This window comes from Myotis nattereri, assembly GCF_964212035.1.
Source record: "Myotis nattereri genome assembly, chromosome: 3".
Taxonomy (NCBI): domain Eukaryota; kingdom Metazoa; phylum Chordata; class Mammalia; order Chiroptera; family Vespertilionidae; genus Myotis; species Myotis nattereri.
Window position 1 is genome coordinate 113455741 of NC_138077.1, and position 24349 is coordinate 113480089.

Here is a 24349-nt window from a genome sequence, read left to right on the forward strand (position 1 = left end):
AAAATACAACACAACAAGGCACAACTCACAAGTCACTGAACACAAATGTATTCATGATACTAATAACCCCAAATAAAGGTGACCACTAGATCAAAGAGAATTAGGGGATAAAGAAGAAAGATGAAAAAAAGAAAAAAGAGGAAAAAGAAAAAAAGGAGTGTGAAAATGAAATTGGGAAAAGGGGGGAAAAAAGTAAGAGAGAAAAGAAAGAGAATGAAATAGAAGAGGGGAAGAAGCTATTTATATGGGGAGAACACTCCAATAGAACAGCCACTAATCTCAACAAATTCCAGCAACCTGTCCCTGGAGATGAATGCAAACTACAAACAACAACTAATATCAAGTGAGGCCAGGGAAAACAGAAGCAAAAAAATAACCAGAAAAAAAACCTAGCAAAGCTATCATTTAGAATTAAGACAAAAAAAAGAGAAAAACAAAGAATTGGATAAATATGGGGAGGACCTCAGTTCAGTATAGTGGAAGTAGGAAAGGGATGAGTGGATAAGAAGAGAGAGAAGGGGAACGAAATAATATATTTACAAAAAAATTGATTTAAAAAATGGTAAAAAGAAAATAGAAAATAGCAAGTAAAAATAAAATAAAATTGAATGATGAAAAAAACGTGAAAAGAAGTAGAAAATAAAACAACAAACAAAAAAGGAAAACAAAAAAGCAACAAACAAAAAAAGGAAAACAAAGAAAAAAGCAAAAAGAAAAGCTAACAAAATAATAATATAAAAATAAAAATGGAAAATTGAAATGTCAATCCTTTGGCTGACTTAAGATTCCAGTTTTCTGGAATGTCTGTGATTTTTATTTATTTTCTGTTTCTGGGACTGAAGGCCAGACCCTGTTAACTTCCAGGGACTAATCTGATTATTTTAATCCTTCATCTCATTCAGGGTGGAATCTGGGTGTGGCTGTATTCCTTGCCTGGGGGCTGGAGGGAGGGGTTATAACTTTAGGAGAAAATGGCTGCCCAGGTCCTGGGCTCGGGCGTGACTCAGCACTCAACTTGCTGCCACCTCTCCTGGACCCCCTTCTTTCCCCAGCCTCTCCCCAGATTCTACTTGTCTGCACCTTCTCCCACTCCTCAACATGGGTGAGTGTCTGTATCCAAAATGTCCTATGAACAGGGTTCAGTGAAAACAAACAAGCAAACGCTGGCCGCAGAAACGGGGGAAGACTGAGTCTCTGGGAGCTCCTCTCTTACTGGCACTACATGGTCTGGTCAGCGCTTTCGGCTCCCCGCTCTGGGCTCAGTCTTTCGTAATTATGGCATCCCGATCTCAAATCCCCCAGCGCCAATAGTCCTGCGGATCTCCTTTCCCCCCCATCAGAGGCTGCGCCTGTTCCAAGGGATTCAGCTGGGTGCCACTGTGGGGGTTTCCCTCTGACTCTCTGGGCTCAGAGATGTGGCATACTTTCCTGACAGCTGATTTCTTAACAGAAACTTTGCAAGCCAGAAAGGAATAGCAAGAAATATTCAAGTGATGAATAGCAAGGACCTATAACCAAGATTACCTAGCAAAGCTATCATTTAGAATTAAAGGTCAGATAAAGAGCTTCACAGACAAGAAAAAGCTAAAGGAGTTTATCACCACCAAACCAGTATTACATGAAATGTTGAAGAGTATTTTTTAAGAAGAGGAAGAAGAAGGGTATTCTTTAACGAGGAAGAAGGAGAAGGAGGAGAAGAAGAGATAAAAATATGAACAATAAAATGGCAATAAATAGGTATCTATTGACAATTAAATCTAAGAATCAATTGAACAAGGAATCTAATGAACAAAATAAACTGGTGAATAAAATAGAATCAGAGGCATAGAAACATGGAACAGACTGATGAATCTCAGAGGGAAGAGGGGAGGGGTTGAAAGAGATTAACTGCTAGTAAAGAACTGATATGCACATATGCATTACCTATGGACACAAGCAATAGGGTGGTGAAGGCCTGGGATGGGGCAGGAACCGGGTGGAGGGAGAAAAGGGGGACATCTGTAATACCCTCAACAATAAAGATTTTTAAAAAATAAAGGTTAACTTTCATTTCAAATGAAATAGAATAGTCACTTTAAAAAAGAGGAAGAAAGAACAATCCAAAATTGCCAAATAATTATTAAAGAAAGTTGATATTTAGTTAAAAGTGATCTAGGGGTGGGCAAACAGACCCAGATTGCATTTCTCCATCTGTTCTAACCAACATTGCAGGAATGAATAATTTCAGCACTACACAGATTCTTCCATCAAAAAATAGGGTTGTTCCACAACTAATTTTATAAGGCTCGTATAAATTGACACTCAAACTAGGTAAGGCCAGTACCAGAAAAGAATATTAGAAATCAGTCTCACTAGTGAATGTGATGAAAAGTAAAGTATTTTTTATTCCTTGCTAAAAGAAAAAAATACTAGCAAGCCAAACCTAACAATGTATAAAAAATACTCTTTGACCAGGAATTCAAGATTGGCTTGAATTTAGAAAATCTATTTCATACATCACCGGATTAAAGTGTGACTTGCAGATTTATGTGTTTATTTGTTGAAAACATTAATTTATTCAAGAATATCTTTTTAAAATAGCTTTAATTTAAAATTTGTATGTTTAAAAATATATTTTAATAGCAACAGAATATAAAATACTCAAGAATAGATTTTACAAATCTTGCGCAAGGCCTTAATAAGAAAATTATAAAGCCTTACTAAAATATATTTTAAAAGACCTAAATAAATAGCAATATATACTATTCTCATGAATAGGATGACTCGATACCACTAACAATATTGGAATTGAAGGTTTTGGGTTCAATTTTGAGTCAGGGCACATACCTGGGTTACAATCTGATCTTCAGTTGGGAGCCGACCTATTATTGTTTCTGTTGCATGCTCTAACCCCCCCCCCTCCTTTACTCCCCCCTCCCCCATCTCTCTCCCTTTCCCTCTCCCTCAGTTAAAAAAAAATCCTTGGGTGAGGATACAAAACAAGTATGATTAGAAGGAGGAGTGTTGCGATTGGGGGGCTATCATGCCAGAAGATGCTGGGGTCCAACCCCAGCAGGTCCAAGGGTCCCCAAAGGTGTGGACGGAGTCGGCGAAGAAGGAATGACCCAGAGACAGCGTTCAGTTGATCAGCAGCCTTGCCAGGATCTCTAGCCACAATCTCCAGCCAAGTTCTGGTTCGGTTCTCTCACTAGGTTCTCCAGCCAGGTTCTCCAGGTTCTCCAGCCAGTTTCGGTCGCCAGATTCTGTAGCCAGGTTCGGTTGCCAGGTTCTGTCTAGGTTCTATCCAGGTTCTTTTGCCATGTTCTCTCACTAGGTTCTGTCTCTAGGTTCTGTCTCCAGTTTCTGTCCAGGATCTTTTGCCATGTTCTCTCCAGCGAAGTTCTTCTGTCTCTAGGTTCTGTGTAGGTTCTGTGTCTAGGTTCTGTCGCCAGTTGTCTTGTTACATCTGTATTTATACCAGTTGATTCCAATCCTATCAATCTCTATTCCAAAGGTTAGGGCATTTCTTATCTCCATTCCTGGGAGTAAAGATTATGTGGCTTAAGCATGATTGTTCGTAAAGTGATTAATTACCCGCCTGGCACTTAGTTAAGGGGTTTTATTCCCTCCCTAACTTCAGGGGAAAATCCCTACCTGGAGAAACAACCTTTCTCAGAGAGGTGACCTTGGTTAAAACACATAGTGCCAAGAAGGTGAGCAAACATATTAAGAACAGTATGCCATATATGCCAGGTCCCTTGAAACAGCAAGGATGGACCGGCTCCCGGCAAGAAGCCAATTCCAGCATGTCAGCAGGGCTGAATCACCTGGGAATGGCTGAGGGCATTTCCCCAATCCTGAAAAGGATGCATTAAATGATTGCTTGCTGCCAGACAGCTCAGGGCATTTCAATGTACATGTTATTGCCTCCTACTGGCCAAACACCTGAACAGCCGTAGGCAATTTCCCCCAATCTGACAATGGATTCTGTACCTAACTTTACCCTTCCATGTATATCTCTACATTGCCTTAGGAAAAATTGTTTTAATAAATAGCAAAGGTCCTGAGACAAGGAGAACTTGGTTTCTTTAGCCAAGCTCCTCTGGCCCCCAAATGCCTTTCAAACTTATGTTTCATCTCTGGACTGTTATTTAATCTACACACAGCCCTTATCCAGATTCCTGAACCCTTCTAGGTGCTGGATCAAGAACACCAGCACAGAGTTAGCTCTGTTAGCACAAACACAGGGCAGACAGATGCTCTTCTGGAGCCTAATCCTTGAGTTGGGGCCTAGAGAGAGATGAGGCAGGTGGGTTCAATTTGGTTCCGCATCCTGAAACATTAGCAACCTGGAAGTTCAGGTTGGTACATAGTGATGGACCTGTTTCTCTAGAACCCCGTCCTAAACTGCTGAGAAGGGAGGCTGGCCAGGAGGCTGTGCAGTACTCCAGATAAAGTCCAGGAGGTAGGGATGGGTAGGAGAAAAGAGCAGGTGGTGGATCAAGGAACGTTTAGGAGGCAAAATTTGCAGGACATTGTGGTTGATTGACTATGATTGAAGAAGGGGAAGACTGTGGAATGCAAGAACCAGTGTAGCCAGCTGTAAGAAATGAAGCAGCATCCTCAATCTACTACTGGGCTTTGCCAGGGCAGAGTTGATCCAAGTGAGATATCTTCTTTCCTTCTTAGTGATTTGTAACATTAATTTGCAAATGCAACACATGCCCCTCAGTAAATATATGGCACTGTGATTCTGTCACATTTATACAAAGCTCAGTAGCAGCATAACAAAAGTGTGACTGTTACTAAAATATTTTTCCTTGAGAAAATTTGTTTTCCAATATAGCTCCCAAGATTCGTTCATAGAAAACACAGTGAATGGTCATTATAACATCCTGCCTAGAAGACTGGTTGGGTTGGGTTTAAGGTTTCCTTTGGTGCTTATAATAATTGCTTTTTGTAATTTTATCATTTAAACAACAGTAACGTTTTATTTGTAACTGTAGTTGAGAATTGTGTTTCAAGCATTTTGTTTGCATTTCTTTAAAGGAATGTGTTTTCAAAAGCAAGACAGAATATTTCTGTGAAAGGCTTGATTCTCCGAAGCATTATTTGATCTCCTAGGTCACTTTCGTGACCAGACTAAAGGCAGGTTATGGGCTCGTTCTTAGGTCTGCCGAGTCCCTTGGCTCAGAAAGTAATAACCTTCAGGGCAGAAGAGATCTTGCAGTTTTTCTGACTGGTTGGCTCAAGTACAGACCTCCCCCTGAAATTAGCTGAGCAAGGAAGGAACAGCTACCTCAGCATGGCTGTCCCTGGTACCTAAGAAGTGATTCTGCCAAGAAGATGCCTCAAAAAAGGACTTTAATCAAACCCTCAACTCAAATGACATTTAATGTTTCCACTTAATTAGTTTTTAGTAGTATTAGCCAAACAGCATTTTTACCATTGTTTAAATAATGATAACAAACGTTTAAATGAAATCCCCTGAGATTTAAGAGAGCTTTTAAACCTCAGTTATTAAGACCATTAAATCTTTAGTACCCCTAAAACTGGAGTTTTTAATGATGTCATTATGAGCACCAAAACAAAATAATCACTTGCTCTCTCCTTCATAGCATTTTGCAACAAAGATTATGAACAGAAATGCTTCCACTGCAGGCATGCATAAGGCATATTAAAAATGAAATGGGGCCCTAGCCGGTTTGGCTCAGTGGATAGAGCATCAGCCTATGGACCAAAAGGTTCCAGGTTTGATTCCGGACAAGGGCACGTACCTTGGTTGCAGGCTCCTCCTCAGCCCAGGCCCTGCCCAGGACTTGTGCAAAGGCAACCAATTGATGTGTTTCTCTCACATTGATATTTATCTCTGTCTTTCCCTTTCTCTTCCACTCTCCCAAAAGAAAAAAAAAAAAATCAATGAAAAAATATCCTTGGGTGAGGATTAACAAAAACAACAACAACAAAGAAATGGGCCCTGGCCTGTAGTCACATGGTTAGAGCACCCTCCCAATACACCCAGCCTGAATGCATAAATAAGTGGAACAACAAATCAGTGTTTCTCCCCCCCCCCAAAAAAAAAAAATCAATAAAAATAAAATAATTAAAAATGAAGCACTGCAGTACTAAGTGAAATGGAATTTCAATTAAACCCTAATGGCTTTCTTATACCCAGGTGATAGGTATCCAGCCATTGGGTGGTGTCTTCACAGCACCTGGAAATTTGTTCATTAAATTTCTCCATCTGATTCTCATGACCAGCATCCCTAGCTCCCCAGGCCAGCTAGACCCAGAGTCTTCACTCAGAGAAGCTGTGCAGTTCCCACATCCATCTAAATCCTGAGGTGCTTATGACGAACCAGCTCAGCTTCAGTGTTTACACTGATCCCCATGTCCACTGCAGTCTATGGTGTCAAGTTCCAGCTCTCCTACACACTAGCTATAAGGCCTCAGGTGAATCACTGAACTCTGAACTTCATTTGCCTATTCCATAAGAAGGGGATAGTAATAGGGTTGTGGTGCAGAGGGTTTATACAAAACACAGTGCCTAACTCGGCAGACACTCAGTGAATATTAGCATTCACATTGAGCAGATTAAGGCTTTCACCTTTTTAAAGTATTTTAGCTTTTAAGTTTAAACAAGTAGTAATTTGTCAGAAATTAATGGAAACAGAAAATTCTACATTTCAGAGAGGTACCACCTAAACTTTAAAATGTATCCACTTAAACATGTTTTTGTTCCTTTAGGCCAATTGTATCTGAAAGAAATGAACTTCTTATTCAGTTTTTCTCAGACTTAAGCTTAACTGCAGATGGATTTATTGGTCACTACAAATTCAGGCCAAAAAAATTACCTACAACTACAGCACTGCCAATGACCACCACAGTCACTGTAACTACAGGTGAGTTTTTCTGTTTTAAAATTTGTACATAAATTTAAGGAGTGTTAAAAAGTCTTTTGAAAGTAGAAAAAAAATAAAAGGAAGATATTTAAAATTAAATAAGTTAAATAAGATGAAAACAATACATAAGAGACTAATATGACTTCATTAATGAAAGAGAAGTATGAGGTATAAGAATAATAAGCTAAGCCTAAGCCAGTTTGACTCAGTGGATAGAGCATTGGCCTGTGGACTGAAGGGTCCTGGGTTCGATTCCAGTCAAGGGCACATGCCCTGGTTGTAGGCTCGATGCCCAGTGGGGAGGCATGCAGGAGGCAGCCAATCAGTGATTCTCTCTCACCATTGATGTTTCTCTCTCTCTCTCTCTCTCTCTCTCTCTCTCTCTCTCTCTCTCTCTCTTCCTCTCTGAAAGCAATAAAAAAATACTTTTAGCCCTGACTGGTTTGGCTCGGTGGATGGAGCATCGGTCTGCAGACTCAGGGGTCCCAGGTTCAGTTCCGGTAAGGGGCATGTGCCTAGGTTGCGGGCATATACCCAGTGGGGGGTGTGCGGGAGGCAGCTGATTGATGTTTCTCTCTCATCGATGTTTCTAACTCTCTATAAAAAAAAACTCTCCCTTCCTCTCTGTAAAAAATCAATAAAATATATTTTTAAAAAATACTTTTAAATAAAAGAATAATAAGCTAATACTTTAAAAGAGAGGGAGAGAGAGATAAACATTGATGTGAGAGAGAAACATTGATTGGTTGCCTCCCACCTGCATACCAAAACCTGGGTATATACCCTGACTGGGAATCAAACCTGCCACCTCCTGATGTATGGGACAGTGCTCTAACCAATTGAGCTACACCAGCCAGGGCTAAGCTAATAATTTGTAAATGTCATCTAAAAAAATTATGACCAGTTAAAAATTTCTAGGAACCCACATAACAGATCATTATAAGACTGCTTTTTCTTTGCTGGCACTTATGAAATTATGATTTTCTTTTTATTACATAGAATTATAATATTTTAGGTTAAAATACTGTGCCTGTTTTCACATCTGCCAGTATTTGGGCTTTTTTTTATTTTTTTACTTTGCTCCAAAATGTGTAATACAAAATATATTACATCTTTTGTTAGAGTAAATCAAACAAAAATACTAATATTTGACATATTCTGGAAGTAAGTTGGGAAACTCTGGTCTGGGACATGATCTAAGAATTGGGAAGATAGGAGGGGTTCCCTGTATATAGTCTCTACATCCTGTTAACTCCACTCACTGGGATTTCAGGCTCCAGATATCAAAATCTAAATCCAGGGAGCAGGAAAAAAGTGAGGAGGAAGGACCTAAGGTTAAGAAATGAAGCATGTTGAAATAAGACCAACTTTATTGTCCACTATTTCCTGTATGCTCCCCAAGTAAGGTTGTCCAGAGGACAGGCCCTTCTGGAAGAGTTAATTTTTCTGAGCACTCCCCAAGTTTGCCACCTTGTGATCTGGAAGGGTACTGCCTCATGTTAATGTGATATTACTCCAGCTCACCTCAGTGGACCCTGCTGTCCTTATTCTTTCATGTGAATTATCGGGTCACATCCATGGTGCTTAGTGGTTCCCTAGCTTTTGTCTCCAGTCCTAAACTTTCTCTTAAATGGCAAACATGGATTTGTAATTATCTCCTAGAGTTTTGCAACTGCTAGACATTTATATTAAAACCTATCAAACTCAACTTGTTTTTATTACACTGCTTTCTGCCCTAAACCTGCTCCCCCACCTGCTTCTCAACATAGCCACACTCTGAGAGTCATCTTTAACCTCTATCTGACCTCCTCACTGCTTGCCCTGCCACCACACATACACACATACACACACACACACACACACACACAGACGCGCGCGTGCACGTGCGCTCACACACACACACACAAAGCCAACCAGGCCTGTCTCCCTCTTAAAGTCATTCTCTACACCTTGCCACCCAGTACATTAGCTACTATTGAGCACTGAAAATGTGGCTGGTGCTACTGAGGAACTGAATTTTTAATTTAATGAAACTTAAAAAGCCTCGTGTGCTTAGTGGTTACCAAATTGAACAGCATAAGAGCCCAACTCCTTCATGTGGTATATAAGGCCCTTCACACTTCATCCTTATTCTCTCTTTTTAGATTCATCTTTGGTCCCTACCATCTCTTTCTTTATGCTCTAAGTATTTTGGATTTTATCCTAAGTGTCGGGGAAACTGTTGATGGATTTAAGCAAAGTTGAGGATTAGATTTACACTGTGAAGATCACTCTGGCCACTGTGATGTGAATAGGTTGTAGGGGTCAAGAAGATCCATAGGTTCTTGTGGTTGTCCAGGTGAACTGTGCTATGACGTAAATACAGAGAGCCCTGACGGGTAGCTCAGTTTGTTAGAGCATCATCCCACTATGCTAAGGTTTCAGTCAGGGCACATATAAGAATCAACCAATAGATAGATAAATAAGTGGAACAACAAATCAATGCTTCTGTCTTCATCTCTATAAAATCAATTAAAATAAATAAAATACAGAGATAGTCAAGAGTTATTGACTATTGTGCAAGTCAGGGACCTTGGGAGATATTGACAGGCCTCGGTGACTAATTGGACTAGGGAGATCAGGTATGTGTCAAGAATGCCTACCAGATCCCTGGCTTGCAAAACCTTGTGGATAATGTAACCATTCACTGAAGTTGAGAACTGGGTAGAGGAAGTTAAGCTGTGACCTCGTTGGATCTGAGGTGTCCATGAGATACTCAAGTGGATGTCATGTGGACAGTTATATCTATGAGCCCCCAGACCAGAAGACAGATTTAAGCAAGATATCTGAATCTGAGAATCATCACCAATACATGGTTGGTACCATGACCCAGAATGAGATGGCCTAGGAAGAGGTTAGAGGTGAAAGAAGGGCTGAATTAACTCTCTAGAAACTCCAACATTTTAAGGGGGGGGATATGCTAGTAACAGAGACTGAAAGGCGAGAACTAAGGAGGAAGGAGGGATCCAGGATCATGTGCCAGGGAACGCCTGGGAAGAGAATGTTTTAAGAAGGGAATAGTCAGTAGAGCCAAGTGTTGAAGGAACTTCAAAAAAGGGAAGGATTAAAATATTTCCACTCTATTTCATGACTTGGAGACTCTAGCAAGGATTGTGTGAGTGGGCTGAGGTGTTTGGAACAAGGTGAAGAAATTCATAGTAAGTTCCAGCATCTCATTCCACAAGTTTGGTCCTAAAGGAGAGAGAGAGGCTTTGAGTGTCTAGAAGAAGTTAAAGGTAATGGGAAGCAGCCAGCAATGGAGAACATACTGACAGACAGAAGGGAGGACCTGAGGAGGGAACGTCTACTAAGGTGGGGGGCATGGCCTTCAGAGCAGCAGCCATCAACCGGTGGTCCGAAGACCACTGGTGGTCCATGAGGCCTAAAGGTTGGCAACCACTGGCTTAAGGACATCTTTGGAGCAGCGGTTGCTAACCAGTGGCCCGTGGACCACTGGTGGTCTGTGAGGTCTGAAAGGTTGGCGACCACTGCTCCAGAGGACTCACAGGACAGACCTCTGGCCAGAGGTGGAGGAGCCTCTTCTCTCAGGGGCGGGAAAGAAGAGAGCAACTACAGACAAGACAGCTTTGAAGGTTTGGTGGGGATCTTGCAGACATTTTCTTCTATGATCTCTGTTCTTTCTATAAAATAGTCAGGGTCACCTGCTAAGAATGAGAAGGGAAGTGGTTAGGAGAATGAGAGAATTTGAAAAAGAGCTGTGGAAATTGGGCAGTGAGTTGATCTACCAAACAGCTTGTCACTTCGATGAGGGTCCATTTGTGGACTCAGCTTAGTGCAAGCCTAGGTTTGGACAGGGTTGAAGGACAAGGGGGAAAGGACAATTAAGGTATTGTCAAGAAAATGACAGAAATAATGGAAACTACGTGGAACAGCCAAGGAAGTAAAGATGAATTGAGAACAAATGAGAGGTATTGGACCACTAAAGATAGAAAAAAAAAAGTAGTCATGAGAGTAAATCAATAACTAAGCTTGAAGTAGAGGCAGTTATACTGGATATGAGGATGTCTAAATTTGAGAAATTGGTGACTAAAGACTTCAACAGGAGGACATGTGAGCCTGGGACTGAGTGACTGAAATGGAGCAGAGAGAAAGTCTCAAGGAAGGAGGAAGCCATGGCATGGAGAGGGAGTACCACACTGAGGGTGCCCCACAAAGATAGGTGCAGGAGCACAGAGAGGAAGGCTGAGAACCAGGTGGGTGCTGGGAGAGCAGGGCAGTGGGGAGATAGCAGTAGGGTGAGGAGGGTTAAGGTGGTGTAGCTGATGACTGAGAGCAAGAGAGCAAGGATATATGGAAGGGAGGGATGGAGCAGTGTGGGACACCAACCCAACTTCCATTCTGACATTTGGAGGCTGAGAAGGAGCTGGCTTCCAGTGGTCCACATAGAAGGGTTACCTTTCATCCATGAGGGAGAACATAATGCCACTACTTTTTGGTTCAATTCATTATGTAAATTTAGATCTCCAACGTCTGGAACAACATTCTAAGTGTTTACTGAGCTTTTTCTCTTAAAAAGAAATGTGTGTGTGTGTATTTAAGGTATTATATGTATTTAACATTAAAATTTTATATATTTTATGTTGTAATCACTTCAAATTCTTTTTGGAGTTTAGTAAGGGTACAAATTAAGAGTAAATAAATAAATAATAAATTCACAGAAGAGTCCGCAGAACCTATTAGAAAGGCAGTACTTCAACTGTAAATTCGTACCTAACAAGTACAATTTTGTTACAGTTGTTTTGCTTAGTTCTTCCTAGAATATTGCCACATATAAGTGAATAATTAGCAAGTATTTTTGAAACATTTTAAATGATGGTAATTGGGATTAAATATTTCATTTTGTTCACTCATGGTTTCTCAACCTTGGCACTAGTCACATTTTGGGCCACATAATTCTTTCCTATTGGACATTGTATGTTATTTAGCAGAATCCTTACCCACTAGATGCTAGAAGCATGCCCTAGTTGTGATAACAAAACTATTTCCAGATAGGCCGTGGCAGACTCAATATCAATGTTTAGTAATTGGTTGCATCTAATTACAAATATAACACACTTTACATGTGAGCAGTATTTCCAAAAACCCTGTACTGCTCACATTTAAGCAATTGCATGTTTTAAATGTACCAAGAAAGCTCTCTCCATCTTTAGGGTGACACTATAGAATTCCTTGTGTAAAGTGAAGAGTTAACCTATATTTTCTTAGCTCATATTTGTTGTACTAGATTTTTCTAAGCAGGGAAAATGAAAACTCTATTTTTAGTTGTAGTGTTAGTTTTATGGAAAAGAAGAGAATAGGGCTAATTATGGGTTTTCTTTTATCTCAGGTTTAAAATTCAGGAAAGAATATTCAGTTATGCTAAGAAAATTGGAGCAGTAGTTGGTAGTATAAAGAATTTCTTTTGCATGATCTTTAATTATTTCATTGCAATGACATATTGGTGGCTCAGAGAAAAAATAGGAATGTTAAAGTGATAGATTCATATCTAAATACCAATTATACTTGATTTTATTTTCCTGAATCTTATGTCTTTCCTTTTTGAATTAAGGTTTAAAACCCACCATGGCCATGTGTCAACAAAAATGTAGATGGGCTGGTACTCTGGAAAGCAATTACTGTTCAAGCAACTTTGGTAAGAAATAAAACCAAGCAACTTTAGTTTTATAAGAAACTTTTATAAGAAACGTGAGACTATACTAGTAGTCTCAAAGAAAGTGGCATGAATGTGATGGTAAAGGGTAAGTTACACTCTTGATTTACCCAAGAAAATACTTTCCCATACACTGAGGTATATAGACTTGTGCTCTTCAAAATATTAAGAGTTCATAACTGAGAAAAATATGTATATAGAAAATTTACTTTTTCATACAAATTTAACTTGATTCCTGGTACATGATACTGCTATTCTGTATATTTTGGTTGGCTCAATATTACTGAAAAACAAAACAAAACAAAAACCTATATACTTTTTTCTCACGTATTTTTAATGAATTGGTTATCTTTTCATACATTGATAGTTCAACTTTAATAAATTAAAAGCATATCTAAGCTGGCCTCTCTTACAGGAAATTCAAGCATTTCCTCTGCAATGTCTGTCTTTCTAACGTATTAAATAAAACCTGGAAATCTGAAATCTATTTGGAAACACCTATAAATTGGAACCTCAGGAGACATTACTAATGATTTAGAATTTAGAAGAGCTTTTTACACTAAAATATAGTTGCCCTTTTTGTGAAAACCACTCAAGAGCAAAAGATAGCAGATTTAATTATGTTGCTTATTTCCACAAGGAAGATTTAGGAAGGTCTTGCCAGGAAAAGAAAGCTACGAAACCTAAAAGCTTACCCCAGACCCAGGGCCTCCCAGAGGGTCTCCGCATGCCCTGCATCAGACTTCAGCAGCTCCACATTGAGGGACCTGGGCCCTCCCCCACTTTCACTTTCCAGGCATAAAATGAACCAAACAGCACAGGTGTCCCTGCCACCACAGACAGCCAGTCTCTGCAGCGTGCTTCAGGAAATCTCCCTCTTTGTCCTTTGATGCCACCTGATTCCACTTGGCTACAAGCTGACATTTTGCAGTGAGCACTCACAGAGGAGAATTCTGATTTTGTGAGCTTTGCACACCATGTAAGCAGTGAGCTCTCACTTCACCCCAAAAGGCTCCTATCAGCCAAGTCCAAAACTTGATTAACTCCACTGTGACTCATGGCAAAACGACCACATACAGTCACCAGCTGCCCATCGGTTCTCAGCCAGAACTCCAGAGGCAGTTTGGGTTGTCACAATAACCAGGTAGTGCTGCTGGTTTTTCTGGGCAGGGATAAGCTCATAAAATAGTCCTTCAATGCAGGTCCTGTTCCATATTGCATTGCCCTCACCAAAATGCCAAAAGCACGCCTCTGAGAGACACATATTCTTTCCTTCTGTGGCTCAGAAATTAGACTCTTTTCTCCAAGAGTGACAATGGAAAAAAGAGAGTTACATAATGAAAAGCAACTGAATTTTTCTAGAAAATTTTTTAAGCAAGAAAAAGCTTTGTTATAGCTCAGTTCTATACTTCGATTTGTTAAATGAGATAAACAGGGTGGATAAGAAAGAGGGTATCAGCCTGACCGTCGAGGCTCAGTGATTGAGCGTCGACCTATAAACTAGGAGGTCATGGCTCAATTCCTGGTCAGGGCACATGCCTGGGTTTCAGGCTCGCTCCCCAGTATGGGGCATGCAGGAGGCAGCCAATCAATGATTCTCTCTCATCATTGATGTTTCTATCTCTCTCTCCCTCTCCCTTCCTCTCTGAAATCAATAAAAATATATTTAATAAAGAGAACATCAAAGACCTAGTAAAAGACAGGTATTTACTGATAATTAGAGAGAGCTAAGGACCCATGGATGAACCAAAGTTCCAAGACAGAGGACAACTAAAGAGAGTGGCTAAAGAGAGGGGTGGGGGAGCCGCAGAAAGGTAGGCACACACACCCATACAGACACAAAGACTCCCTTCCTTGTGGCCCAAATACCCTCATGCAACCTCTGAGTTTGGTGTTGCCTCTGAAGACTCAAGGTCTTGTGAAGTATGCACAGGTAGAGGCTCATAAGCCATCCCTTACTTGATCTACATGTTGGATAAGACATTGTGAAGAGTCCCTTCTCAGTAATGGACCACAGTGCATAGCTATTCAGGTTTCCCTCCTGGGTCTCAACATCTAGCAACCCGGGCAGCATGATAGCACCATGGCTCCTTTCTTCAACCTGAATTTTGGTGACAAGCATACAGAATCAAATTTGATTGCTCTGTTAGGGCCTTCTCTTTAACATTAAAATGCTTCCCATCTGAAACTTACAAAAATGTAAAATTATGCTCAGTTCTGCTTACATTTGCCTTCACTGTTATATTATTTCAAAAACATTTTCTTCTGCAGTATTTGCTGGTACTGTTATCACAACCATCACACGGGGTGGAAGCTTGCATGCCACAATCTCCCTCATCAGCATCTATAAAGAGGGAAATCTGGCAATTCAACAGGCTGGCAAGAACATGAGTGCCAAGGTCATTGTGATCTGCAAGCAGTGCCCTCTCCTCAGAAGAGGTGAGTAAGGAGGGAAACTTTAGTCTTGTAGGGGAGCTCAGGGACAGAGATCGGGACAAGAGAGCCTCTCCGAGCTACCCAGGGATCTGAGCATGCCCTAGCTGGTTATGGGAAGTCAAGTCAGGGCTTTTGGAACAGACAGAAGACTGTGGCATCAGGCAGAATTGGGCTCTAAGCCCAGTTCCTGTGAGGTGGACAAGGATGAGAAGCGGAAATGATGAATGAGTCCAAACAGCACATGAGGTTGGATCAATATGGACAGACACAGAGGAGCAGTTCAGAAGAGACTTTTAGTTATTGCACTTAAGGTGCCAATATTACAGAGGAAAATATTCAGCAAATAAAAGGCAATTCAGTCCTAGCTGGTTTGGCTTAGTGGATAGAGTGTCAACCTGTGGACTGAAGGGTCCCGGGTTCAATTCTGGTCAAAAGCACATGCTTGGGTTGTGGACTTGATCCCCAGTGGGGGGCATGCAGGAGGCAGCCGATCAATGATTCTTTCTCATCATTGATGTTCCTATCTCTCCCTCCCTCTCATTCCCTCTCTGAAATCAATAAAAATATTTAAAATGTTTTTTTAAAGGCAATTCAGAGCTCAAGTTCAGAAGGGAGAGAGGCATATAGAGAGGCTAGAATTAAAGATTTGGGAATAATTTTTAGATGTAGGATCATTTAATCCATACATGGGAATGAGTTTATTAAGAAAAATTATGGGAAAGGGAAAGTTACTCCAGAGCCAGACCACATAATTTTTAAACAAGCTCTTTTAACTTATAAAAGTAATATATTTTCTATGGTTATAAAAAAGTTTAAATATGTAGAAAAGGATATAAAATAAAATGTGATTATCTTTCCCTTTTAAACCCAGAGGTAGTATGACAAGTTCCAGGAAGTTTTTGTCCATATACATATGTAGACAAATGGGGTCATACGATACATATTCTATTGCAACTTTCCCCCCATGATATCTATGTACTAGTACACATCTTTCCATAAATAGCACGTGTAGATAGATCCCTCTCTTTGGAATGGTAATAATGCTATGATTTCTCTATCCAATATCAACTCATTCATTTCCTCAGTCTTGTTACTAAACTCTTCCACAACCAAACCAAACAAAACAAAATGAGAGTGAAAGTTATACATAATATTCACTTCAAGAAAGCTTTACCATGAACTCAGATTGTTTAGAAAAGTCAGGAAGCCAGTAGTCTTACATTGATTTTTCAGAGGAAATAGCAAAGGCTCTGTAAAAGATAACACTGCTTTCCAGAACTGCTAGGAATGGCAAATAATGCACATCTAGATCCTTCCTCTGTGATCTCATGAAGACACTAGCAGTCTGGCCTTGAGGTGGCACCTGTCCGCACAGCCTACAGGGCCCTCCCAGGCTCAGGCCCACTCTGATGACAGCATCAGCATAGAGGGAGGGTTATGCAAGAGAAAGGGGAAACATATTTCTCTTATGACACACTGGGGAAGAGGAAGAATAAAAGAGGTTGAATACACACTTCCTTTATGATGTTTTCTGAGGCAATATAAATCTTCAGAGGCAAACCCAACATGCCCTAGTCCAAGCCAGGCACACTAATGTAATAAAAATAGTGTAACAGGTATAAGTATTTCTTTAGTAGCAGTTTTTTTGTTTTGTTTTGTTTTGTTTTGTTTTGTTTTTATGAGGGACTATAAGGATGCAAAGAAGTATGTAACCCAACCATGCTCTGAAGAAACTTCCCTATGTAGATCTTGAGATATTAGGGCAAAGTTCAAGACAACAATAATTGAAGGCAGAGATCACTAGCTTCACAGTGCCTGGAAAACTCAGGAGCTCTATGGGACTGTGAGAGGACATCTGAGGATGGTGTGTCGGAGCACTAGAGGCCTTTCATGTGAACACAGTGCGTTGTTCTTGGTAGATTCTCAGTGAGTGCACCAGCCCCACAGTTCTGCAGAGAAGGGCATGATTGACCGAATCATTCCATCCAGTTTCCTAGTATTAGCACAGCTGGGACATGGTACTCAGTTGAATTTATATTTTTGCTGCTGATAGTCTTAAATAAGATCTTATCCTAGATACAGTAAATGTATAAGTGTATCATTTATAGAAAATTTATATAGAGATAAGTTATAGTCTAAGTTAGGATTCCAAGATGGTGGCAGATTAGGTGGAAGCAACACTGAACTTCTCCCAGGACCAAAATGGATTTATAACTATAATATAGAAAAATCATGCTGAATAACCAACTGAAGATTAAGTGGAAAGAAGCCTTATAACCAACAACTTAAAGAGGAGGCCACATCGAGACTAGTAGAAGGGCAGAGGCCCAAGAGTGCTCATAGGGATCCCACAGGCAGCAGCTAAAATTCTGGAGGGATATCTCAGCTGTAGGGGGTTCTCCCTGAGAAGTCTAAACCCCAAGCTGGGATCCCCAGCCCAGAGCACCAAAACCAGGAAATGCGTCCACATAACTTCTGGCTGTGAAAAGCAGCAGGGTTTCTGTCCTCCAGTGAAAGGTGGCTAGAAATGCAGGCATTGTCATAAAGGGCCAATACACAAAAAATTTTGTTTGCTTCCAGTTACCCTGGGTTCTGTTAGAGGTAGGGCAGAGTGGACTAGAGCTATGTGAGGAGAGTCTTGGTTGGTGACTCTGGGAAGAGAGCTTGAGGTGACAGCCACCTGGATCCCTAAGCTGAGTCATTCCCGCATACTGTAGAAGCCATCTTTCTCAGGCAGACCCTTCCCATCTATGCAGCATTAGCCTGGGGGGAGAGGCAGCAATAGTCCACCCATTGGAAACCCTCTCACCCCACCCTGTGGAGTTTACACCTGACTGAGCTCTACAGCCAGAGGCTCAGTTAAGTGACTGAGACTAAAAGACAGCCTGAAGGCAGAGGCAAATCTCTGGGTGCTTTGACTCTTTGCCTGACCTTCTCCTAGACTCAGAGCTACTGAAAGCAGTCCTTGGTGCACAGCTTGTCCTTTCCACATGTACCCAGGCTCAGTAGAGGAATCTACAAGCTGTGGATCACTGATAGCTCCAAACAGGTTGTGCACCTGCTCCTCTGTGCACCAGAGGAATGGCCACTGGGTGTATTGATTCTGGGCCTCTTTGGAGCGACTCTAGTGCAGGCTAGTCACAGACAGCTTCTGACATTGGCCTGCACTAGAGTCCCTCCAAAGAGGCCCAGAATCAATACAGCAAGTGACCAACTTTAGACAATAAAAGAGCAGAACCCAATAAGCTTCACAAGCAGCATATCCATAGAGAGATCTCAGCAGACACCAAGGACTGCTGAGGCAAATTCCACTTCATGTGATCAGCACCTGCACAGCAGCCTGCACACCGTGTTGGGGGTTGAGCCTCACAGTCAGCCCAACTAAGGGTCAAGGCCACGCACAAATGGGCCAACAATAATCAAGACTCAATTGCAAAAGGAGAGCCCACACAACTGCACACAAGAGACATTCTTAGAGCATTCAGTTCTGGTGATTAGAGAAACTGTGCCACTGTGTCCCACAGGACACCTACTACATAAGGCCACCCTACCAAGACTTGGAATCATAGCAGATCTACCTAATACATAGAAATAAACACAAATAGGCAGCCAAAATGGGGATACAAAGAAACAGGCCCCAAATGAAGGAACAAGAAAATTTTCCAGAAGAGCTAAATGAAGAGGATGTAAGCAATTTATCAGGTAGAGTTCAGAGTAATGATTATAAGGATGCTCAACAGCATGAAAAAGGATATAGAAACCATGAAAAAGGACCAGTCAGAAAAGAAGAATGTCAATTTTGAAATAAAGACTACACTGAAAGAAATAAACAGCAGGGTCAATGAAACAGAGGATTGAATCAGTGATTTAGAAGACTAGGTAGAAAAAAACACCCAATCAGCAAAAAAGAAAAAAGAAAAAAAACTTTAAAAAATGAGCATAGTTTAAGGGACCTTTGGAACAACATGGAATGTAACAACATCCACATTATAGGAGTACCAGAAGGAGAAGAGAGAGAACAAGGGATGGAAAACCTATTTGATTAAATAATTCCTAAAAACTTCCCTAACCTGGTGAAGGAAAAAGAAATACAAGTCCAAAAAGTGCAGAGAGTCCCAAACAATATGAACCCGAAGAGGCCCACACCAGAACACATAGTAATTATTTTAAATTTTATTTTATTGTGACAATATTACAGATGTCCCCCAATTTTCCACTCCTTAATTCCCTCCTTCTCTCAGCCCCTGCCCCATGCCAGGCCTTTACCACACTATTGTCTGTGTCTGTTGGTTATACATTTATATATAAAAGTTATTTGGTTAATTTCTTATTGTCTTACCCCCTCCCCTCTGATTTACATCAGTCTATTCCTTGCCTCCATGCCACTGGGCCTATTTTGTCAGTTTATTATGTTCAGTAGATTCCACTTACAAGTAATATCGTGTAATATTTCTCTTTCTTTGAATGGCTTATTTCACTCAGCATAATACTATCCAGCTCCATCAATGCTATTGCAAAGGTTAAGAAACACTTCTTTTTTGCAGCTGTATAATATCCCATTTTATAAATTTACCACTGCTTTTTTATCCATTCATCTACTAATGGGCAGTTGGGCTGTTTCCAGATCTTTGCTATTGTAAGTAAAGCTGCTATGAACATAGGGGTTCATATATTCTTTCTGATTGGTGTTTTGGGCTTCTTAGGATATATTTCTAGAATGCTCAACAGCATAAAAAAGGATGAAACCATGAAAAAGGACCAGTCAGAAAATAAGAATGTCATATTTGAAATAAGACTACACTGGAAGAAATAAACAGCAGGGTCAATGAAGCAGAGGATTGAATCAGTGATTTGGAAGACTAGGTAGAAAGAAACACCCAATCAGCTGGGTTTAATGGTAGTTCCATTTTTTCATTTTTGAGTAAATTCCATGCTGTTTTCCATAGTGGCTGCACCAATCTGCATTCCCACCAGCATTGTACTTGGATTCCCTTTTTCCATATCCTTGCAAGCACTTGTTTTCATCATAATTAAAATGTCAAAAGTTAAAGACAATTGTAAAAGCCACAAGAGAAAGGCAGTCAGTTACCTACAAGGGAACTCTCATAAGACTGTCAGCTGATTTCTCAACAGAAACATTTCAGGCCAGGAGGGATTTGCATGAAATATGCAAAGTGATGAAAAGCAAGGGCCTATAACCAAGGCTACTTTGCCCAGCAAGGCTATCATTTAAAATTGAAAGAGAAATAAAGAGCTTCAAAGGCAAGAAAAAGCTAAAGGGGTTTGTTACCACCTAACCAGTATTACAAGAAATATTAAAGGGCTTGCTTTAAGAAGCAGAAGAAGGCCCTAGATGGTTTGGTTCAGTGGACTTGATCCTCTGTTGAAGGCTCGATTTCTGGTCCTGGTTTGGTACATGTGGGAGGCAGCCAATCTATATGTCTTTCTCACATCAATGTTTCTGTCTCTGTGTCTCTCCCTGTCCTCTAAAAATCAATGGAAAAATATCCTCGAGTGAGGATTAACAACAACAAAAAAAAGAAGTGGAATAAGAAGAAAAGAACACACAGAGGAACATAGTTAAAAAATATATAAAATGGCAATAAATACCTATCAATAATCACTTTAAATGTAAATGGCTTAAATGATCCAATCAAAGGACATAAGGTAGCTGAATGGATAAGAAAATAAGACCCATGTATATGCTGTCTTCAAGACACCCACCTCAGAATGAAAGATACACACAGACTAAAAGTATAAGAATGGAAAAAGATATTTCATGCAAATTGAAAGGAAAAAAAGCTGGGGTAGCAATACTTATATCTGACAAAATAGATTTTAAAACCAAGGCTATAGTTAGAGACATTACAGAATGATCAAGAAATCAACCAAACAAGAGGACATAACTCTTGTAACATTTATGCACCCAACATAGGAACACCTAAACATGAAAAGCAAATCTTGATGGACATAAAGGAAGAGATTGACAATCATATAGTTATAGTAGAGTATTTTAACACCCCATTGACATCAATGGATCTTCCAGACTGAAAATCAACAAGGAGATGGTGACCTTAAATCACACACTAGATCAACTGGATTTAATTGATACCTTCAGAGCATTTCACCCCAAAGCAGTAGAATATACATTCTTACATGCCCATGAACATTTTCTAGGATAGACCACATGTTAGACACAAAACAAGTCTGTATAAATTTAAGACTGAAATCCTATCAAGCCTCTTTTCTGATCATAACTTGAAATCAGTCACAAGAAAACTGAAAAACACACAAAGATATGGAGGCTAAATAACATGTTACTAAACAATGAATGGGCAAATAAGGAGATTAGGGAAGAAATCAAAAGACACCTTGAAACAAATGAAAATGAGAACATAACTACCCAAAAATCTGTGGAACACTGGGATAGCAGCTCTGAGAGGGAAATTCATAGCATTGCAAGCATTTCAGAAGAAATATGAAAAATCTCTAATAAACGATCTAACTTTACACTTAAAGAAACTGGAAAAAGAACAAAGCCCAGAGTGAGTAGACGGAAGGAAATAATAAAGACCAGAGCAGAAATAAATGAAATACAGTCTAAAAATACAATATAAAACATTAATGAGGCCAAGAGCTAATTTTTTGGAAAGGTAAACAAGATTGATAAACCTTTAACCAGACTCAAGAAAAAAAGAGAGAGGACCAAATAAATAAAATCAGAAATGAAATAGGAGAAGTAGCAACGGACACCAAATATATACAAAGGATTGTAAAAAAATATTACAACTATATGCCAATAATCTGGAAGAAATGGATAAATTCCTAGGAACATACAACCTTCCAAAACTAAATCAGGACAGATTACAATTAGTGAAATTGAAGCAGTAATCATAATTTAAAAAACAAAAACAAAAAACAACTTTCAACAATAAAAAGCCTGGCCAAATGGCTTTACAAGTGAATTTTACCAAACATTCAAAGAATACCTATCCTCTTTTTACAAGGCCAGCATTATCCTAATCCAAAACCAGATAAAGATACAAGAAAGAAAGACAATTATAGCCCAACATTCCTGTATAACATAGATGCTAAAATCCTCAACAAAATATTAGGAAACCGAATATAGCATTACATTAAAAAGATCATACATCATGATCAAGTGGGACTTATTATTGGGATGCAAGGTTGGTACAACATTGCATATAAACAATAAACATGATAAACCAAATAAATAGATTAAAGGATAAAATCACATGATCATATCCATAGATGCAGAAAAAGCATTTGATAAAATTCAGCACCAATTTATGGTAAAAATTATAGTCTAAATTGTTTCAAACAAGCACACGTAGAGAAAAAATTAGCTTATATTCATTATTTTTAGCACACAGAGAAAAAAATTAACATATTCTTTATCTCTTAGGTCAAAATTACATTATTATGGGCCAAGTGGGTGAAGATGGGCGAGGCAAAATCATGCCCAACAGCTTTGTCATGATGTTGAAGACCAAGAATCAGAAGTTCCTGAATGCCTTGGAAAACAAGCAATGTTAACAGTGAACTGTGTCCATTTAAGCTTCATTCTGATATTGCCTTTGAAAGATCTATTTTTCTCACTATAAAAACAATCTTATGACATTAAATATTGAATATTCAGAAAGATTGACTCTTCACAGAGGTAGGTGTGATGGAAGTTCCATGCTTGCATCAAGAGAAGCAGATATTGTAGTGCAGTGACAGGAACCTAATGGCATTGAGCGGTGACTATTGAAAGCAGTTAATTTATACATGGCTGTAAGGGGTATTTTAAAAATAGTTTTGTGAAGATGTAAAAGGAGATTTTTATAAGTGCAATATTTGCTTCAAGATGTTATATTCCTTTCTTGCATTTTTAAATCGATGCTTAATAAAATATTTTTAAATGATTATGTAACAGCCATGGTACTACTTTTATATAAAGTGGGACACTGTAAAAAAGAATATTCCCTGCAATTTACCTAGAAGGCTGTCTTTGTAACAATTTACCCTTTGCTAAAAGACAATATTTTGAGAATTTCAGGGGCCAGATGGATCCAGTAATATAAACACACTATAATTCTTCCCTACAGAACCAGAATACCTTAGCGCTCAAATGGTGTCCCTTAGCAATCCAATTCAATGCCTTTATTTTGTGATAGAAATTGAAGCTCAGGTATATTTAGTGACTTGTCCAAACACACATCTCACACAAGACAGAGCAGGCGATCAAGCTTGGAAGTCCGAATTGCAAACCCAGTGCCTTCCCTGCCATTAAAAGGGACCCTCATTGACCCAGAGGAAAGCCTGCTTATCCTGACTTACAGAGTTCAGTCCTTGGTTTTTGTAGCCTAAATCATAATTGGTCATTTTATATGACTTGAAATTAGAAGTGAGCCTGACACCCCCATCCTGTTCATTCCCAGTTAACTGGATCAGGCTGTCTGCTAGGATGCACTCTTTCTTTGAGAAATCTATTTTCACTTAGTAGTGGAAGAATTGGAAGTGACTTCCCATTATTTGCACAAGGCTGCTTAAAATGTCACTGTACCTGCAGTGGGTGTGGCCGGCAGCCCTCAGGAGGTTGCCCTCCAAGAGCTGTGGAAAAGGAGCAGCCACCCCTATCCAAAGAAAGTAGAAAGAGTATTAGGGATGAACAAAGACTTGAGTCACAAGGTCTCCTATAGTAAAAGCAAAGTTTTAGAAACAAGGGAAATATTCTTTGGAGTGAAAATCCAAGTATATGTTATTTGAAACATACCTAAAACATAAGGTCACAGAAAAGTTGAAGAGAAATGGGTAGAAGAAGAAAACTATACCAGGAAAATATTAACAAAACTGAAGTGGCTTTATTAATATTAGAAAAAATAGACTTTAAGGCATTATTCAAGATGAAGATTACAAGGAGATATAACAGTTACTTATATGCAGCTAAAAACATCCTTAAAAATAACTAAATCTGGTGTTGTATAAATGGAAATTGACAAGTTTATCATCATTGTGGAGACTTTAACATTTTTTTTCTCAGTAATGGACAGATTTAAAAGGAAAAAAAAAGACACAAAAATATAGGTGATGTGAGCCACACAGTTACCTAGATTCACCTGATGGTTAGAACAGTTTCAAAACTCGCTACTTACTGTACTGTGAAACAAATCCCAACACATTTCAAAGAACTGGTAAGGTACAGGCACCCTTCAACAACAAGGGATAATTAGAAATTAATAAAAGTAAACAATAGTAAAAAAGATAAGAAAAAATGGTATTGGAAATTGAGATATGTGCTTTTAAATAACTCATGATC

General features: G+C 39.5%; 1 protein-coding gene across 2 annotated transcripts in view; it reads left to right on the forward strand.

Moving 5' to 3' along the window:
* Positions 1–24349, forward strand: part of PCOLCE2 (procollagen C-endopeptidase enhancer 2) — a 262103-nt gene extending 237754 nt beyond the window's left edge. For both annotated transcript variants that reach the window (XM_081086145.1, XM_081086146.1), the window contains exons 6-9: positions 6727–6881; positions 12490–12573; positions 14863–15030; positions 22454–24349. In XM_081086145.1, the coding sequence (XP_080942271.1) occupies positions 6727–6881; positions 12490–12573; positions 14863–15030; positions 22454–22584 (538 nt within the window). In that variant the 3' untranslated portion in view covers positions 22585–24349. The remainder of the gene's footprint in view (positions 1–6726; positions 6882–12489; positions 12574–14862; positions 15031–22453) is intronic.